Source organism: Sesamum indicum, linkage group LG9 (genome assembly GCF_026168435.1).
Source record: "Sesamum indicum cultivar Baizhima isolate 11 linkage group LG9, ASM2616843v1, whole genome shotgun sequence".
NCBI lineage: Eukaryota > Viridiplantae > Streptophyta > Magnoliopsida > Lamiales > Pedaliaceae > Sesamum > Sesamum indicum.
The window spans coordinates 7,745,713-7,767,498 of NC_142665.1; the positions used below are offsets into that span (position 1 = coordinate 7,745,713).

At 32.2% G+C, this 21,786-nt stretch overlaps 2 protein-coding genes across 2 annotated transcripts; both read left to right on the top strand.

Annotated features, from left to right (window-relative positions):
- LOC105171052 (protein SUPPRESSOR OF K(+) TRANSPORT GROWTH DEFECT 1) lies at nt 1-6,086 on the top strand. The gene is made up of 8 exons (XM_011092056.3): nt 1-727; nt 2,811-2,916; nt 3,392-3,590; nt 3,982-4,050; nt 4,125-4,199; nt 4,294-4,392; nt 4,509-4,664; nt 5,685-6,086. Exons 1-8 carry the CDS (start codon nt 262-264, stop codon nt 5,808-5,810), a joined length of 1,296 nt encoding a protein of 431 aa, XP_011090358.1. The 5' UTR covers nt 1-261; the 3' UTR covers nt 5,811-6,086.
- Nucleotides 6,087-15,862: 9,776 nt separating this feature from the next.
- Nucleotides 15,863-20,524, top strand: LOC105171053 (alcohol-forming fatty acyl-CoA reductase). Its single transcript, XM_011092057.3, has 10 exons — nt 15,863-16,160; nt 16,844-16,947; nt 17,205-17,407; nt 17,697-17,797; nt 17,881-18,073; nt 18,440-18,601; nt 18,727-18,808; nt 19,319-19,585; nt 19,831-19,958; nt 20,156-20,524. The coding sequence occupies exons 1-10, from the start codon at nt 16,079-16,081 to the stop codon at nt 20,307-20,309; spliced, it is 1,476 nt and encodes a 491-aa protein (XP_011090359.1). The 5' UTR covers nt 15,863-16,078; the 3' UTR covers nt 20,310-20,524.
- The last annotated feature ends 1,262 nt before the right edge of the window (nt 20,525-21,786 follow it).

The following is a 21,786-nucleotide window of genomic DNA, read 5'->3' on the forward strand; positions in this document are numbered from 1 at the left end:
TTTCATTTCTTAAGTCGTGAAGCGTGTACCCTCCGCAGCCACTCCCAACACCCAACACCCAACACCCCTTTCCCATCAATTCAAAGTTCAACCCCGAAAATCAAAAATCGAAATTGAAATCCCTTAAGAAATACTCCATCAAATCCCCAAATTCCGTTCTTCAAGAATCAAACTGGTCCTCCGATCTGTCGCCCCAGCTCATCTCAATCGAGAACTTCACACATTAAACGAATTTGATACAAATATTTATGATCGGGGACTATGTATAGCAATTTCAAAGAACAAGCAATCGAGTATGTACGGCAGGCTGTGGCGGAGGATAATGCTGGAAACTACGCCAAAGCCTTTCCTTTATACATGAACGCCTTGGAGTACTTCAAAACCCATCTCAAGTATGAGAAGAATCCTAAAATCAAGGAAGCCATCACGCAGAAGTTCACGGAGTACCTGCGTCGGGCCGAGGAGATCCGCGCCGTGCTTGATGAGGGCGGGTCGGGCCCCACATCGAATGGGGATGCTGCCGTGGCGACTCGGCCCAAGACCAAGCCCAAGGATGGCAATGACGGGGAGGATGGGGATAAGGAGAAGCTTCGGGCTGGATTGAACTCTGCTATTATTCGGGAAAAGCCTAATGTTAAGTGGAATGACGTTGCGGGGCTGGAGAGCGCAAAACAGGCGCTCCAGGAGGCCGTGATTCTGCCTGTGAAGTTCCCACAGTTTTTTACTGGTATAGATTCTTCTAGTTCTGCTTTTTTCCTGTCACTGATATTTTTAGCTACTTAAATGAGCGTGTGCATGTTTAGGTATCTGTAGATGAGAGCTTCAATATATGTCAAAGCCTATGCATGGTACTTGCTTGTTGTTAGTTATTGGAATTAATTTTTTCATGCGTTGTTTAGACTGGGGACTCTCTTTTCTTGGCTAAAAGTTGGTATTTTTCTCGAGATAACTGTTTAGTTTATCTTGATATTAGAGATGTGTTTGTTCCATTTATCGAAGAAAATGCACATTGCAATTGTCTGTTACAGACTTCAGATGACAAGGGATGAAGAATGAGATGACAAAAAGAATGGTAGTGCCTTTTTGGTTCTACTTCTTAACTTTTTGCTTTTGTAATTAGAACTCACTGTCTTAAATCATTGTCAAAACTGTGCCATCAATGACTTATATTTATTAGATTGCTGCTGCTCATCATTTTCACAGTAATGCTGGTTAGATAAGTTTTAATATACTTGTAGAAAGATCATATCCTGTGATTGAGATGATTGGTACCATGTTCCTCCAAAAGAGATTTCTTCTCGAGTCCTGGAAACTGAAATTTGGCTTGCGGTAGCAATTGCAAGTAAGCCAAATGGCGGCTCCATATTTGTATGTTCTCACTAGTACGACGTTGTTAATGACATTTCAACAAGAGGCAAAACTGGTTTACATATTGGTCTTTTTCTTCCAATTATGCTACCAACTTCCATCTGCATATCTGATGTAGAATATGCACAGGAAAAAACAGATTCAACTCAACTGCTATATTACTCTGGATATTTACTAAATGTGGAGTTGCATAAGTGAGGTGGGAAAGAAGTATGTGAGAACCGTCGAGCAGTGAGGGAACACTAGTTTCTCCAGTAGATGTTATATGACGCTTACAGCTAGAAACATATACTTACCCTAATGGACCTTCTCATGTATGATATGGCTAATCGGGATGGTTCATCAGAGAGAATATTTTTGGAATTAACATTATTAGATGCATACCTTTAATTAGACTACTTCTCCCTTTTGTGAACCTTTTAACTCTAACCTTCACTTCTAGAGTTACATTTCTGCCTTTCTGGGGCATCACTAGTGATTTGGTGGGCCAATATCCATTCTGGTTTGGTGTTTATTGCTGGTCAAGTAAGTAGGAGGTTTTTCCTGTTTGATGAATATAAGAGAATAATTACTAGTTGGTTTGTGAGTTGGAAATGTTTTATGAATATAAGAGAATAATAACTAGTTGGCTGGGGATTTTGGAAACTGAGCTGAATTCTAGACATCTACTGTAAATTGATTTACTAGTCTTCAGGGAAATCTTAGTTGCTAGATTAGTTTGATTGTGGCTGCACCTGCAGTCTTGTTATCTGATTGCTTATATTATTTGATTGTTTTTTAAAGGAGATCATCCAAATGAAAAGACTTTCCATGATGAGATTCTCCATATTTATTGTGGGTTTGGGGCAAATACTACAAAAAGCATCGGGTACCTGCTGGCAGGAACCTTCTAGGGCCCTTCTCTTCTTGGAACCATTCTCATATCCCACTAAGCTGAATTGCAACCCTTGTTCATGATTATTATTCTGAAAATTTTTTTACATTCCTCCGGTCCTACCTGCGCTTCTCAATTTCTCATAGTTCATGGAAAACTTGTTATAAAACACAGTTTGACTTATCATGGAAAAAGAAGTCCTCGGGCCCCCAATCTCCTCTACAATTTATTATTTAGTATAAGTACCTTAAGCAAATTTGTGATAGTTCTCTCTGAGGTGTATCCTGATACTGATTCTGAACAAGATTTAGCTTTTGTATTATTCAGTATGATTTTTAGGATATGCTTTCATGTTTTAGAAAATCTACTCCCTTTGCATAAGCTCATTTGAGATGGTTTTAAAAAATAAAATAAAATAAATAAGAGAAGAAGAATAGTTTAAGGCTGGCAACTGAAAACTGAAAATCTGCTCTATGCCAGTTTATTTCTTTACTGCACTTACAATCTTCTGAGCTTCAGAACCATGTGATGGATTTGTCACATGAATTTTTATCTAATGTGCTTTTAGGCAAGAGACGCCCCTGGAGGGCTTTTCTCTTATATGGTCCACCTGGAACAGGAAAGTCATACTTAGCCAAGGCTGTTGCCACAGAAGCTGACTCGACTTTCTTCAGGTAACTCATTCATCCTCAATTGCTCAAATGATTAAAATGCATAGTTAATTCCGATCACTGCCTTGCCTGTTGTAAGTTGTAACTTCTTCAAAACCTGGGATCAAGGCCTTCTCTCTTTTATCTTCAAGCTTTGATTCCTCAATCAGATGTTAGTCATCCGAATGAACTAATTGACAGTTCATATGCTCCCCAGTTATAAGAAAATTTCTATTAGTTGAATCATTATTTCTCCACAATCCGCAATCAATTTGTAGTTAAACACAATTATCACAAATGCCAAAAAAATTTCTTGCTTCTCTGTGCATTCCGTTCACAGATAAATTTGGATGTGGAGCATATTATTATCAGGCACTTGTTAAAAGTGGAAAAAGTTTTCTTCATGCATCTCTTCAGTTGCTATTTTCTGTTTCATATTTTCATTGATGGAGTACTTAGGTCGTAAAGTTGGCAAGTGCCAACTGCTGTTCTTTTTCAGTATTTCTTCTTCAGACTTGGTTTCGAAGTGGATGGGCGAAAGCGAAAAGCTTGTATCTAATCTCTTCCAAATGGCTCGTGAAAGTTCACCATCCATCATATTTATTGATGAAATCGATTCCTTGTGTGGCCAGCGTGGAGAAGGAAATGAGAGTGAAGCTTCCAGACGAATCAAAACAGAATTACTGGTTCAGATGCAGGTAATTGTTTTATAGTGGCTGATGCTGCACCATGATTTAAATATCCTTCTGGCAAACTGTAAGCTTATAAATCCTTAGCATTTAAGTAGGCCTAATCTTTGTGTTCATTGGCTCCTGCATCAAGAACACTGCAGTCCTGGTGGAATCATTAATTCTCTAGTTTGTCTTTATTTTTAATTTGATTAAATATGTTAGGACTACTGATTTGTTGAATCTATATACTTTTGGAGATAATTAATTGCTGTTACGTACAGTGCTGTCACCTTTCTTCTAGGTTGTATCTTTATTGTCAATGGGAGCATGGGTGTTCGGCATGACAAGTCTTTGTTGACGCTGCTCGCTGAGACTGAATTACTAACCAGTTTAATTGCTTGCTAATGCCAATTGTTAGGGGGTGGGGCACAATGATGATAAAGTTCTTGTTCTTGCTGCAACAAATACCCCTTATTCCCTTGATCAGGTAACATCTAGTTGCAAGTGCACAGAGTGTGCCCCGTGATAATCGTTCCCCTAACTTGTGTACTTTTCCTGTAGGCTATTAGGCGACGATTTGATAAGCGGATTTACATCCCACTCCCAGATCTGAAGGCACGACAACACATGTTCAAAGTATGGAACTTTTGTTACTTCTCATGTGTGGAGGAAGGATCAAGTATATAATTCAAGACTAATGAACTCTATCGGCCTCGTCACTCTTATGCAGGTGCATTTAGGAGATACCCCTCATAACTTGACTGAAAGCGACTTTGAAGTCCTAGCTCGTAGAACAGAAGGCTTTTCTGGTTCAGATATCTCTGTTTGTGTACGTATGAAGAATTATCCACGACTAACTTTAGATGCGATTGTTTTAAATTTAATATGCGTACTTAGCCATCCGCACATTGTGACTGAAGAATGTCTTTTCTATTTATTCAATAGGTCAAGGATGTCTTATTTGAGCCCGTACGTAAGACACAAGATGCCATGTTCTTTGTCAAGACTTCTAATGGTATGTGGATGCCATGTGGTCCCAAGCAACCAGGTGCAGTGCAGACAACCATGCAGGAGCTTGCTGCACAAGGACTTGCTGCAAAGGTATTGATTTGGTTATATAAACAGCAACTACCTTGGAAATTGACTTTTCTTGTTTTTATATGATCTATACATAGATCTTCACTTGCTCAATCGTCCAACTCAGTTGTTAATAGCGCATGGTGCAAAATTTGACAGCCCAGCACCATTTTCCGAAAATGGTGCTGGGCTTTCCCCTGGTGCATCCATGGCCCCTGCCAGGGCACCTGGCTGAAGCCCAGCCTTTAAAAGGCTGCGCTTGGCTTCTGTAATTTTTCTTAAACAAAAATACTAACGAAACCCTGATCTGTAATATTTTTCTTCCTCCTCTTCAGGGAATGTCTTTTTCTTTGTTATTTCTTCTTTCTTCCAGATGGTACTGTCTTCTCTTTTTCTATTCTCTTCTTTTTTGTCCTTTCCTCGTTTTCTTTCTGTCAATTCCACACTTATTTGTGCTCTCTTAATTTGTTGTTCCCTTGAAACTTTAGTGAATTGTTGATTACTTTATCGTAATATAATTTATTGTTATTATTCAATGTCATAACTTTATTCTCATGCTATAATATAAAATAATTTGCTAAATAAATTTGTGGTTTTTCTTGATAAGCTTCTTTTATGATTTGCCTTTCTCCTGAAAATTTTTGCTAAAAAAATCAAAACATATTGAACCTGTTGAATTTGTTAAAAATAATAATGGTTTAAATATATAAATTATTTCTAGAAATACGCACCGTGCTTCAGAAAGGCGTGCGCTTGTCGTGCACCATGTGTCATGGCTTTAGAGCACCTTGGTAGTGAATGTGAACAAATATTTCTATGATGACAAATTTTCATATATATAGCACTAAAGGGCAGCAGGATAAATGTAATAAGGTTTAGTAGAGTGATGGTTGAATTTGATAATATGTTAATAATTAGTTGGTAAGTTTCATGCTGCTTGTGTTTATTATCTGTAAGGTGAAACTTAATGATACTTTCAATAGATTTGCTGACCGTTTATTCCTGCTGAAGTTGATGATTGGTCTTACTACTTAATGCTTCTAGATCATTCCACCTCCCATATCAAGGACAGACTTCGATAAGGTTCTAGCAAGACAGAGACCGACAGTGAGCAAAGCTGATCTTGAAGTGCATGAGAGATTCACGAAGGAGTTTGGCGAGGAAGGTTGAGGAAGTTAAGGTGCATAAATAGATTGCCCTTGTTCATGGGTTGGTGGCATTTGTTTGTTGTGTTTTTATAGCGTTCAAACATAAAGCTTCTTCTAGCGGGAAGATGACATGAGTTGCCTTTCCCTCCACTACTCGGCAGTGAAACGAGCCAACACCTCTCGGATTGCATGTAATTATTTTTTCAGACAAATGAAAATGGTTCCAGGAATGATGTTAATATGGTGTATGCCGGGCAATGCCAGTTTCATTTGAATATGAATTACAACCTTTATCCCATCACAATCCCTTATAACTATTCAACTTGCTATTGTATTTTGAAAGCTATTCTGAGTTAACTTTTGCGAGGCAGCTACAACTTTCCAGACATTATTTTGAACTGGTGTCTCTTTACTTTGTCGAACTTTGGTCGTGTCTCGTATTTCATGTCTGTTTTTTTTTTGTTTTAACCTGTTATTCTTCCTGTCCTACATAAACTGAAAAATATCCATGTGCTGCTTTCTGAATTAACGAGTGAGGATAATGCTTTTCATAGTTGAGTTTATAATATTTAACTTGTTCAAGTGTTTTTCTTTGTTTATAAACCTGCTATTTTCGCATGAGCCCCACATTATAAGTAAGGTGGACTTCGCACTCTGAAGTATGGTCAAGTTTTTCTGCTCTTTTATTTATTTTAAAAACTTTTTATATGAAAAGTTGGTTGAGTTCTTGGATTTGAAGGAGTGATGATTTGATATGACTTCCGCTTCATCAATGTTATTTCTTGGAGCATACATTTGAAAATCTTTATATATTTGCAATGGTCAAATTAGAGCAAATCCCGAAGATGTTGTCTCTATTCCCAGTGGTCAAACACTGGTTTAGTTGTTGTGGGTGAAGAGCTGTAAATACTGAGTTTGAGGTATGAGAATGTCGATCTGTTTCTGCCCAAGAAACCATAGAATATGATTGTCTCTGTTTGGTTCTCTCCACTACTTTAACTGCTTCCGATCTTTTATTCCAAATGAGTACGAACTTCTTCTTCCATCTTCTACTGCTAGCATTCATCTTCCTCCAATACGAGTACAACTTTGAAGCTAGCTTAAGATTGCCTCTACTACATCATTTGACACAAGAACTTCTTAGGGACCTGGCTCTATGCATTTCCCAATTAACTCCTTATACCTTTTGTACCGTTTCTGCTTTTATTATTTTGATGTGTTTCCTCCACATATATCCAACCTATAACAATTTTTACGCCTTGAATGCTAGTATAGTTCAACAATAAGAGAGCTTGTAAACCCATAAAAATAATAAGATTTCTTATACTAATTGGAAGAAACGCTTCTTTTTCGTGATATTCCTGGCCGTGAGCTGGGGTAGATGGTTATTGACCAAAACTCGTTTAGAGCCCCTTGTGATAATAACTGTGTTTGGAAAGAGTTCCGGCATCATGAGTATGATTACAAAGTGTTCTCCAAAATATCTCGTGATTTTGGAGCTATAAAAGATTAAAAGAAAACTATTTCAACTGTTAATAGTTGTGCTGCATTGAGCATACTAGCTTATTTTTGTATAATTAGTGGTCGTTGAACGTGATTTATATGAGCATATAAAAAAACTGTTATGTAAATGAAAAGAAAAAAAAAATGTAATAAGAAAGAAGTCGAATAAATAAATGTGGGGTGAGGTGACAGAAAAAAAAAATTTATAATTATAAGTATATTAAAAATATAATAGTTTGTTAGAAAAACAAACATGGAGAAGTTTGTAAAGAGGGAAATATGGAATGGAATAGTGAGTAAGAGTAAACGAATTATGAAATTATTAAAAAAAAATTTGAAATTACTATTATGATCAAATTCATTTTGAAGCGAAGAAATTTATTAAAGATAAATTTGGATATTCAAAAATTAATACAATAATTTTTATTTTTTATAATAGTATAGATGTCAAGCAGAGGTCCCATCTCCAAGGAGGCCGTCAAGTACTTTTTCTTGTTTAGATTAGTTCAAGAATATTTCTCTGAATTTGCAGTTTGAATAACATATTTTGATTTCTTCCATAGCAGAAGTTTGAAATCCAAAATGCAAAAATTATACAAGATTGAAATATTAGAGGGGCCTACCTCAAGTGCGCGGTCGGGTAGGCTTCATCATGGGTCGGCAAGAATTTAAAAATAGACTTAATTAGAGTTTATTCAAATGCTAACGATCAATAACGAATAGTATTTGGTCGTGCTTTTTCAAGCTCAGTATGAATCATTGTGTATCTTGAGCCTAACTTCTATTAATGATAAAGTTCTAATGATTTCATAAGTGTAAAATTTCAATTGAATTTGGTAATAAAGTCGTACCTTAATTAGTGAAGTTGAAAATTCATAATTATGAAATCAGGGAATTAATCCTGCGTATCATTCAAAAAAAGAATTTAAGAAGTTCCCAACTTATTTTAAAAATTTTAAATAGACAGTTTAATTTTTTATAACTTAATTATCAAATTGTCATTAGTAACGTTCTAAGCTTCATGCTCTTATTTTAATCAACACTTTAATAATTTATTTTTTTTAACATGTTACGAACTCTAGAAAGATCTTATAAAATGTTGGAACTTATGCAAAAAATCATATAAATAAGCTCAGTCAAACAACTTCTCAATTCGAACTAAAATTTTAGAAAATATTAGTCAAATTTCCATAGTAATTAATACCTAAACAATAAAAGTTGTTGAGGAATTTGGCAACTGTAAATCAACATATCCAATCAGATTATAGTATTTAAAATAAATACCACTTAATATTCAATCTCGATAATATTTATTTATATTTCAATGTAGGATATTTTCTATAAATATGTTTCATAATTAATTTAGAGTATTAATGATTATGGAGCATATTTGAAGGCGGCTTTAAGATGATTAAATTGATAATAAACTGTATGTTAATATTTTTGAAAACTTTTTTCCACCTTTTATTCCTCATTGTATACTTACCAAATAGTTAGCTAAAATGTTTAATTCCATTAATCGTAGACATAATTTCAATTTTATTAAGACGAATAAATTTAGATCCAAAAGTAGCAAAATATAATAATGATTTCTATAGAAGAAGGTCTAGCATTTGACAGCCTGAACAATATATTGAGCATTTATTCAAAGAATATATCAAAATATTTTATTTTGATATTAATTAACAGATATCCTATAATATTTTTGTTTATCTTTTTGAGAAATTCCTTTTTGTCAAAACTATAATTTTTTTCTATCTATCATATAAATAAATTTTTTATTCTTTTTCGTTTTATTATATTTTGATGATTTGTTCGTGCTTTAATTTCCTTCTTTTTTTCTTTTCTTTTTTATATGACTACCACATCATGATTCCATCTCTCTGTTATATGATTGTGAGGCAGACAATTACTTATTATATATATTTTCATGTTGTGCATTTTTCATATGAGTTTTGAGGTCCAACAACACCACAAAAATTAAAGAATTTTCTTGAAAACTTTAGGATCATCAAAGAGTTTATAACTTGCAAAATAATAGTTAGCACTATGATATTTAAGCCAATATAAAATGAAAAACCTAAGTAATAACATGAGATTGTGAAGAAATAAATTATGCGATAGTGTTGAAGAACCAAAAAATGAAATTGAGATCTAAATAGATGGTGTCGAAAAATAACAAGAATCCTTATAGCCTTGTTGTTCGAGACCTATATATAAAAATATATTTTGAGAGATTTTGGAATCGATGATTGTCGTAGGTGGTTGAGAAATTCCCAAAACTTGTGGGATGTCTATTTTTTAGGACGTGGTGCTTATCCAAATTCTAAAGTTATACTTCAGAAGATATGCCAGCAATAAAAAATCATACCAGGTCAACTGAGAATGTAGGGGGCTGAGTTACCTGTTGCTTCCAACAGTCAAATTCAATTGACTATAGCTTCCCTACTAGCGCCCTTCTAGGGGACTTGGCCTATAATATGTAGAATATGACTAACATAGCGACCATAGTGTTTAGTGCTGGACGTTGCCTCGAAGGTAGGGTGACTGCACTGGGTTAGCAAGCCTGATGCTCTTGCTACCTGTAATTTATGCTTGGGCCTACTGGGCTGAACGGATAGAGGACTGACTCCTTGGCTGGATATGGCCATTAGGTTTGGAGAAACATTTGTTGTGGGCATCATCTAATACTATTATAAATATTAAACTAGAAGAGCTTTTGACATACCAACTTTTGGATATACTTAATTTGATTTCTTCACTTCAAAAAAAATTGGCCAAAATAGTAATTTCAGTATTTTTTTGATAATTTCACAATTATAATTTTTTTTTCCCCACAATCCACTACTCCACATTTTTCTTTCATACTACTTGTCATGTTTTTTTCCTCACAAACTTCTATATTTTTAATAAATCCACAATTATAATTTATTTTTTCTCTCTCACCCTACTCCACATTTCTTCTTTCTTGACGGACTTTTTTCTTTGTCATTTCTTCATACCATGATTATTTATTTTTTTTCTTTCCATTTCACACCATAATTTTTTTATATACTCATGAAAATCGCGTGCATTGATGACTAATATAGTATTAATGATAGTAGAGTATATTTCAAGACAAGTTTTAAGGTGATTAAATTGATATTAAATTTATTTTTATGGAAATCTTCTTTGCACCCTTCACTATTTACTTACCCAATAATTAGCTATAATATATAGTTTCTTTAATTGCAATGCCAAATATTTTTGTTGTGATAATTTAAAATATATTAAAAAATTCTTTTTTAATAAATTTAAATGTCAAAGTAGAAAAATATATTAGTGCTTCCAATTTAAATTCTTTTTTAGCATTTGATGGTCTTAACAATATATTGTGTATTTATTCAAAAATGTATCAAGATGTTTTCGTATCTATTAATAGATGCCTTGTAATTTTTGTTACTCTTCTTGAAAAATTCCTTTCGGTCTCCAAAATATAAACTTTTTTTTATCTATTTTATGTGTAATTTTTTGTTTATCCCTTTTCAATTTTATTATATTATGATGCGTGTTTTAGTTTTTTTCTGTTATATGGCCGCCACCTCATGATTCCATCTCCCTCCTGTGTGGATCATGAGGTGAACATTTATATTTTTATTTATGGGTATATCTTGAAACATAATATGTACTTATATTTAACCATTCAACATAATTTTTTTTTAAGATATTTCATCGAATCATGTGATGAAGAGATTTTACTTGTCCCCTTGAGCTCAAGTCTTAGATAAAATTTTCGATAACTTATTGATCTCGCTTACTAGATTGATTTTAGTAGATTTATATAGATAATGTCGATTTTAATGAACGATTTATGAATATGAACCACTAATACAAAAATTTTAGACAATTCGAAAAGATTCATCTGATCTATCATTCCATTATATTGACAATTTCAATAAACTGATCATACTATGATCATAGTATGAGCGCGGTTGGGCAAGTCGGCCCCATCGTCTAGTGATTTAGGACATTTCTCTTTCAACCAAGCATATAGCTAATGCTTTGTATAGAGGTTGTTCTCTAGCATTAATTTCATCATCTCAACAACTTATTATGTATTTATTCAAATAAGATATCAATATGTTTTGTTTTGATATAAATTAATCGATGACCTACAATATTTTTATTTATAGAAATTCTTTTATAAAAAAATTATTTTCTCTATCTATCTTATAAGCTATTTTTTTAACCTTTTTTATTTTATTATATTATCATGGTTTATTCGCCGTTGATTGTTTTTATATGAGTATAGATACTTATAATTGATTTTTGTATAAGCCGCGGAGCCTAGAGTTTTTAATATCAATTATAAGAAAATATATTATTTTTAAACTAATGTATTTACTAATTTTTAAATCCTAGAAAATATAAAATTTATATTTATCGATGCAAATATTATTGTTTCAATTTGCAATATTAATGTTGGATTCACTAAATTAATGATTTTTTAGAGTAAAGTGATAATCATATAAATATAATTAACTTGATATTTATAATTCAATGACAACAATTTATACTATATTTGTGCAACATATATATCTCTATTCAATTTATTTCTCTTTACAATTGTTTAGCTTATTTAACTATTGAGTATATCTTATTCTTGATACTTTAAATTACATATTCAAAATTTATTGTATTTGGAACTATTTTACCAATCTGTTTTTTTTTTCTTTAGTGAATAAGTTATAAATTATAGACGAAAAAACTTTGTATATCTATTGAAAATCATCATATCGACACTCGCAAATTTCTTAATCTTTTTCTAATGTAATTTGGATAAAAAGTAATTCTTAATTTAATATATTTCTTAGAAAACAGAGGAAAACAATTTTTTTGATAATATAAATTATTAAATTTAAAGATGAAGAAAACTAATATTATGAAAAAACTATAATACTAGAACTGATTTGAACTGTGAACTGTAAACTGTAAACCCAATGAATGCTAACAAATGACTTTTTAGTTCATGATGTGGAAAACCAAAGCCCAGCAGCAGACCAACACTCATTCTCTGTCAGCCGCAGCCATTCACTGCGTTCCTAGGAACCAAGATTTTCAAGGTTTAGTTGGGAAAGCTCATATTGCTTTTGGTGGGAAAATTGAATACTGTTTTTTTTTTTTTTTAATTTAAAAAAATTTATTATATTTTTTAGAGACATTTAAATTAATCGCTAAATTATTTTTCGTATTCTTATTCCGACCACATCATTTGGTTTCTAAATTTTTTTTAAAAACTATCAAAATTAGCTTTTACTGTTAGTTGACTGTCTAAATTTTTCTCAATTTTAATTATTTTTCACCCTAAATCACTTAAAGCTCTTTCTCCTAAGACAAATAAGGAAACGTTAAATTTTTTTGTCTTTGGTGTTGGTTTGGTGTCTTTTTTTCCTCTAAAACAACCCTTCTGTTAGTTTAGACGGTCAACTAACAGTCATAAATAACTTTGATAATTTTAAGAAAATTTTTTAGAAATCAAAACTATGAGATTGGGATACGAGTACACAAACTGATTTAGTGATTAATTTAAAGGATCAAAATTGAAATCATCCCTATCTTTTATAATCTTTAATATACACACGTCCTGTAATTATCATAAAGATAGTATGTACGTTCTAAGTGTAACATAATTTGAAATGGAAAGTGGAAATCGTTGTGTTGGTCAGGTTTGGAAAGAAGGTGCAGTAGTTTGGTATGTAATAAATGCAGCCGAAAAAGACGGTACCTCCCTTGTAATGAAGTTTGGGCAGAATTTGACTTGACGTGCCATGCCAAGCCAGAAGTGCTTATGTCGCCTCGTGTATGTCGGGGATGGTTGAGGGTGAGGTACACATGACAGATTACACGGCGGTCTGGTTCTTATGAGTTAGATAGATGCCCAATAAATGCCATAACAAGGATAAGAAAGGCCCACATGAACCGGAACCCATCACCTCAAAACACAAAATTATGTGCATCACACCACACATAGAGAACCATAAGTTCAAGTGTGAATACAGCTACCATCCTCGAGGTTTTCGATTTTTTATTTTTTATAGACATTTCATTTCAAATGCTTCACCATTATTGCATATTATAAAATACCATAAAAAAGTACTGAGAATCGTTAATTATTATGATTGTAGGTAAAAAAGAACATGATTCTGGATTGACTACTAGTCGTTATTTCTGTAATTTGAAAATAATGATAAATATTTTGACTATAGGTAAAAATCACGACGAATGTTAGTTAATCATGATTAAATTAAATTTTGGCATTGGCTTTGTTTGATTTGTCATATTTTTTAGACCGTGATGATTTATAGTATAGGGAATAATTTATTTTTTTTTTCATTTTTCTTGTAGTGCATGACAATGAGTTGATTTTTTATTTTTGGTAAAAGTCGCCCGTGCGTAGGCAGGGGGTGTGACATGATAATGAGTTGATGAGTTCAAATTTCATCAACGTTAGGTATTTATCTATTTCAAAAATAATTGTTTAGGGATAATTACATTTTTCGGCCCTATTCTTGGCCACTTATTTGATTCAGTCCTTAATATTCATAATTCTCGATCCCTAAAATTGACGATCTTTTTGCAAAATTTATATTTTTGTCAGTTTGATTGTCTATTTTAGGAAAGTTTCATGTGAGCTTCATGTGAGGCCATTTTGAAGTACATATTGTTTCATACAAATTAAGTAATAATTATTTTAATATCTAAGTTTTAGTATTATTATTAAATTGATACATAAATTTTTATAAATGATATAATTAATATTTGAAGTTATGATATAATTGTAATTTAATCATATACCAAAAGGTATACTTTATTATCTAATAGATACTTTATATTTTATTGACATTGTAATTCTTGTAAGTATCATATTACACTTGTGCGTGATTGTACTAATATTTCATAATCTATTTCGACCTACGTACGTGCCAATATATTACTTTGAAACGATCGAATTTATTTAGATAACTTTGAGTTACTAAATTTTTTTGGCTCATATTTTAAGTATTTGTCAATTATTATAATAAATTATTTTAAATTCAACTAATATTTAAATTATTCTAAGTTTTTAATACAATAACCATAATAACTAGTTGAAAGCTGTTGTATCGGTATCACCAACCTAATTTAAATTAAATATATTAATAGGATAATGGGACAACTCATGTGTATCATTTATATGTAGGTAAACGAAAATCAGCTTACATATCTTTTTTTAATTTTTATAAAAATAATAATTATATTATTATAAAACAATTAAAAATAAATAAACTCATGTAAAGTGGACATAAATATCTACACGTCCGACAGAACTCGAATTATTAGACTATAAGATATGATTAGCGAAACTACGACACAGCATTAACCACATCGCTGGTTAATTAATTAATTTTAATTTGTATCACTAATTACGGTTGCATTATTACAAAATAATTTCATTGAGTATGTCCGCGACACCAAAACTCGCTACGATCTATTTAGTTTCTTCAAATTTATTGCTAATCCATCGCAAAATCATGACAAATTTGCAATGGACTAATTAGTCCTTGCAATTTTTTTAAAAAATCTAACAAAAAAATATAAAATATATATTTGTTGATAATTAATGTGGTAAAATGGTAGTTGGACTGGCGGCAATGCGGACATGTTTTTTCCACGGAGACTTAGATTTTCGCATCAGATTCACATTGTGAATAATATTTTTTATGTTAGGACATGTTATTTGATCTAATTTGTCATCAGCCAACCCATTTATTATGGTAGGTAAACAGTGTACTCCTAACAAGATTTCATTTAATTTTCTTTTTGGTTATATATAGAAACGATTATGTGTCGTGACATTAGTATTTTAAATATTAATTAAATACATTAATCATAATTAAATAATTTAATTTTCAAATCCTTATAAAATAGTAAATTATTACAAATTTATATAAGTTCCACACAAATTTAAACTCACGACTTCAAATTTATAGAATTATAAAATCTCAACCTTAACTGTAAAGTTGTTCTCCAGCGGTTTGGGGTCAAAATTTTCCCACAAAACTGCTAAGTTGATTTCATGATTATGAGTTCGAATTTCACATAAAATAAGATAAATACATACCAAAAACAACATATATATATATATATATATATTCACAAAAATAATGGATTTGATTGCGAGAAGTTAAATCAATGTGGTAAAAGTAAGCAGGACCAATAACTGATGATGTGTGTGGTTTTGAGGGGGTCGAGGTTGGACAACCATTTAAGATTTAATTCTAATTGATTAGACAGCGGGCAGGGGCAGGGGCAGGTTGGAATTCCTTACCCAGAAAAAAACCTACCCTCTTGGAGAGAAGGAAATTAACGACACATGCAGCAAACTTGGTGGACAAGCAGATAAGTTCACAAGTACTCAAAAAAACAAATGAAGTACCAGGTGTATAAAATTGGTAATAAAAATGTATATCGTATTAGTAGGAGAGACAGTCAATCTGCAACCCACCAAATTAAGTAGAACTACTACTGCTTCTGCTACTACTGATAATAACACTAGCGTGCACTCAACCTACATTTGTATATATGTCCTAACATTAATTCTCAACTGTGTGTCTTTCTTCGGACAGCAAACCCAACTTTAATTTCTCATCTATTTTGCTTCTATTTATATCCTATTTACTATCACTGTGCATTATCCCCTACCTGCATATCATACCTTCTCTTCCTCTCTCCCCTCTCTCTCTCTCTCTAGATTTATCATATTGTGCAATGGAGCAGTTGGGTAGCATTCTTCAGTTTTTGGAGAACAGGTCCATTCTTGTCACTGGTGCCACGGGCTTTCTTGCAAAGAGTACTACTTCTTCCCCCCCTCTCTCTATCTCTCTATATGTATGTTTATTTATTTTGTGTTTCATAATTAATTATTTATGAAATACTTTTATAATGGGAAAAATGCAAGCAACCCCTTTGTGATATCGTAAATGAGCAAATTACCCCCTTGTGAAAAAATAAATAGCGATTTACCTCCCTATATTTTTTAAAATACAACAATTTACCCCCCTATGATTTTTAAAATGAAGCAATCTACCTCCCTATATAAGGAGGTAAATTGCTTTATTTTAAAAAGTATAGGGAGGTAAATTGCTATATTTTTTTCATAGGGGGGTAATGTGCTCATTTTTAATATCACAGGGGGATAAATTGCTATTCACCCATTTTATAATGTATATTATTACACGTAGGCTATATATTTAAAGTGAAATATAAAAATAAAAGATTACTTATAAAAAAAAAAGAATCAAAATTTTATTGCATTATTAGATCACGTAAAGTACGAGTCTTTCATAATATATTAAATTGGGAGATTCTGAGTCATTCGTACAATTGCAATTATTCATATTATAAGATTTTTATGGGATTCATAATACATGAATGATTATAATTATTTGAGTTACAGAGTCCCAAAGATTCCTCGTAAGAATTACCCAGTAAAGTACTAGGTTAATGACTTAGATTTCCACACACTGGTTGCAGTTTTTATAGAGAAGATACTGAGGGTACAACCAAATGTGAGGAAGCTTTATCTCCTTTTGAGGGCTCCAGATGCAAAGACAGCCATGCTACGCTTCAACACTGAGGTAAGAAGTGTTTCCACTAACTTAAGTGTGCATTCGTTTTTTGTCAAAAATAAGTCGAAAGGAAATTCTTTTAGCCAAAAGTTATAAGTAGCTCCCTGCCATTTTTGCAACTTATTTATAACATTATATATATTATTTTTTTTATATTTCACTTTGGTTTCCGAACGTTATACAAGGTTTCACTGCTACTAAACTTACAACTTTTTTTAGGACTTTGAGAATTGCATTGAGGCGACTTTATTTTTTGACTCTTACAGGTTATGGCTAAGGATTTGTTCAGGGTTGTGAAGGAGAAGTACGGGGGAGGTTTAAGTTCTCTGATCTCTGAAAAAGTGAAAGTGGTAGCTGGAGATATCACCTGCGAGAATTTGGGTGTGAAGGACACTGTGTTGTTGGAGGAAATGTGGAAAGAAGTCGATGTTGTGGTCAATTTAGCTGCAAATACCAACTTTGATGAAAGGTATTTATTCACTAAATGTCAATAACTTTCATGTGAAAATATATCGGTCACAAGTGGTTTTTCTGTCAATTTCCTGACGGAAGTTGGCGGAAATATTAAAAATGATACTTTTTGAAATTTAATTATGAAACTATTTTTGAAAATTCCGTAACAATGAAACTGAAAATATACTCAGCAGTTAATTATAATTTTCCATATCAAGTTCTCTTATGTACTAATTTTAGCAATAGCAATGGGAAAAAAAAGATTGTATTAATTTTATTTCAACTTACTAAATTTATGAATACAGATACGATGTTTCACTTGCAATAAATACGCTGGGAGCTAAACATGTTTTGAATTTCTCCAAAAGATGTGACAAGTTAAAAGTACACGTTCATGTTTCCACAGGTTAGTAAAATTTAGCATGTACTAAATTTGTACATAATTTTCACTTTTAAACATGTCAATTAATTATCATATTTCTCTTTCAGCTTATGTATCGGGAGAAAAAGAGGGACTGATACTGGAAACCCCATATAAAATGGGGGAGACACTCAACGGGACGTCTGGGCTGGCCATCGACGCAGAGAAGAAGTTAGTCGACGATACTCTGAAGCAGCTCAAGGCTGAGAATTGTTCGGAAGAGTTCATCAAATCAGCCATGAAAGATTTGGGAATTCAAAGGTAAGATATATATATATAAGTACTATGTTGTTCACGTTTCCAGTTTTAGTTCTCTTGATCAAAAAACTTTGTCGTAATAATGCTGCTGGACAATTAGTACAAAGGATTTGAGTTTTAGGGTATGTTTGGCTATACAAGTACTCTTTTTAAACTTATAAAACACTACAACGTAACATATAGATATCGCGTCTTAATTTATAGTTTAAGACATTTTAGTTTGAATTAATGTTGCCAACAACAAATTAATCAATTACGAAGTCACAAGTATTTTTATTTTAAACTGTCCGTGCACTTTTATTATTTTATATTGAAATAATTTTCTTGGGATTATACTAATAATTATTTGGATGAATGAAAATACAAAAGAGCAAGGAAATTTGGATGGCCAAACACGTACGTTTTCAGCAAGGCGATGGGAGAGATGCTGTTGGGGCATTTGAAAGAAAACATACCTCTTGTAATAGTTCGACCTACCATTGTCACCAGTACTTACAAAGAGCCATTCCCCGGTTGGGCTGAAGGCGTCAGGTCTGTTATAATTATTACCATATATATATATATATTTCTTTATTATTGTTTTTTTTATATAAATAATATATATATATATATATATATATATATATGTAATCTTTTGATGCATGACGAAATCACAGGACGATTGATAGCTTGGCTGTTGGATACGGAAAAGGAAGAATTACATGTTTTCTTGGCAACCCCAAGACTGTGATTGATGCGGTGAGTTACTTTTTTCCTTTTAACATTTTTTCCCGTTTTCATGAATTAAATTCGAGTCACCATTTATTACAAAAAATTTAAAATTAAAATATGAGAATTATAATTATTTGTATTAAGAGATCAAAGTTTTTGTTTTTTTTATTAAAATAATAGGGTTTCTTATAAATTTATTAATAACAAGAATTATGAAAAAGTAGCTGATTAATAATAAATGATATAAAATATTTAACAAAAATTATAAAATGAGTAATTAAGGGTATTTTAGACATGTCATATCAAAACTGTTGATAAAGACTGAGCATTTTTTCAAAAGTTCACGGAGCTACATTGACATTTTTTTTGTTTAGTTTTTTTTTTTTTTTTGGCTTATTTTCTATTTCACAATGGGGCAAATTGCATTTAACCCTATATGTATGTTCGTGTGGGTAGAACTTTATTTTATTTTTCCCTATCCATAAGAAATTAAGTACTGTAGGCGAAACATCATTTCTAAAACAAACATCAATGCAGATTCCAGCCGACATGGTGGTGAATGCAATGATAGTAGCAATGGCGGCTCATGCGAATCAGCCTAACGAGACCATTTACCATGTCGGGTCATCTGTGTCGAACCCTTTGGAGTTGGGGTCAGTTCGAGATTATGGTCAGCGTTACTTCACCAAGCACCCATGGATAAATAAGGAAGGCAGGCCGGTCATAGTTGGCGAAGTTAAAATGCTCAACTCAATGGATAGTTTTAAGAGATACTTAGCAATTCATTACTTGCTTCCGTTGAAGGTTATCCATCTGAACTATTTTTCAATATTTATATATACTTGCAACCCCTAAATTTTAGCATATTACAAAAGATCACAATGACCAAAGGGATTTATAGTGGATGCAACTAAACAATTTGAAAATAAAGGGTTTTTATTTTTTTAAAATATGATCAAATTTTAAGAGTTGTCAATTTAATTATCCTTTTATATTTTTGTATAAGCGAAATTAACAAATAACGAAATTTTTTATGTGTCATAATTCAGGGACTAGAAATAGTGAACACAGCATGCTGCCAATACTTCGAGAGCTTGTACGTTGATCTACGTAGGAAGATCAAGTTTGTGATGCGACTGGTCGAACTTTATGGACCGTATTTGTTCTTTAAAGGATAGTAAGTATTTCTTCACTTTTAAAAATTATTATCCAAAAAAAAAAATATTTATGCATTAATTAACACAAATGAACCAACATTATATTTAAATTTAATGTTCGCCCACACGATACACGTACTTAGTACAATATGAACTCTACCTGCAGTATTCGTAGATTTTAAATTCTTTTTTTCTTTTTTTTTTTTTGGGGATGCAGTTATGATGATATGAATACAGAAATACTAAGAAGGGCTGCAGAAGAAAGTGGGGTTGAAACTGACATGTTCTACTTTGATCCCAAAGTCATTAACTGGGCTGATTACTTCATGAACATTCACTTGCCTGGAGCGGTAAAATATGTATTCAAATGAACTAACCAAAATATAAGTGTGTATTTGCAAATTGGTCCTTGAATTTGGGAAATTCATGTTTTTAGGTCAACTATTTCATTTATTACAAGGCAGATGTAACTAGTGAAGATCATCAAATGTTATTACATTGTAAGTGGATCAATTCTTCAGTTGTATTCAAGGCCATGTTTGGCTGATATGTTAAACTCTCATTACCAAATCAAAAGTATTTGTAATTTCTTTTTCTTTTTTTTTTTAAAAAAAATTCTTCCATTGTCTCCTCGTACATCGGCATTTTTACAAGTCAAGTACGTGAAAAACAATTATTTTTACAAGAAAAAAAGAAAGTACACTAGCCTGCATGTTACGATACCACACACATCGAAAAGCAAAATTTTCTATTTATCAAAAATTGATTGATAACTTATATACAAGAATGTAAAATTCGGGAAAATGAAAAAGCAGCATGCTTCTCCTAGACAACAACCCAACAATTTGAGCCTCAAGATCTCTATTTAGAGGTATTGGGTTCAAATATGAGGTGTGTGCATGAGTGAATGCGTGTAAGAAAACAATTATAGAAAAAAAAATAATTATATTTACACCTCCTAATCTATGATTTGTTTACATAAATTATTCTTACTTTTGGATCATTACATAAACCATTCATGTCTTTCTAAAAGATTACATGTGTACCCTTCAAAAATGTCCATATTATGGCACAAATTATCTTACTTTTTTGTTGTCAGGGGTGATTTCTATAATTATATAAACATGATGCGTACCAGCAATTTTGGCCACACCACAAGGGTTAAAGGATCTTCAAGAAAATTATAAGATTATAGAAGGTCTAGCCCTGCAAAATAAAGATTAACACTCCGATGCTTAAGTTAGTAACGGATTAAAGAAAAAATAAAAGAAAAATTTTGAAATAAAGTGAGAATAATTGTGAAATATAAATAAAGTGCAAAATCTAGGCTTAAAATAGCTAAAAAATTTGAGAGAAAACAATGACAAAAAGAGAGTTCAAGAATATGGAATGATGATAAAAAATTTTGTCCCTCTAGACCTGTACAATACCTCCATTTATAGACTTCTATAGAGTTGGATACAAGTGTATACCTGATTGTCGTATGGCAATGAAAAACTCTTTAAGTTGGCTATCACACGCAATAAACTATTAGTGATTTGGATAAGTATTGGATGAGACCCCACCAAATCTGTCTATTTTTTCGAAAATTAGTTATTTACAACCTTTCCAACTCATTTTTGCCCGATTTACCTGGAACCACCTGGAGATATTTTAGGGTGTTGTGTATAAATGTGTTGGTAAGCTATATGACTTGTCATCCCAATTGTATTATGATGTGTCGAAATAGGCTTATTTCTTGAGCCTGCCAGTTCAGTAAAGCAGCAGGTAAATCTATGGGTCTTTTTTCCTTGCTGATGGGCTTTATCCGTTCTGCTAGTAGGTCCTTATCCGTCCTACTGATAAGCT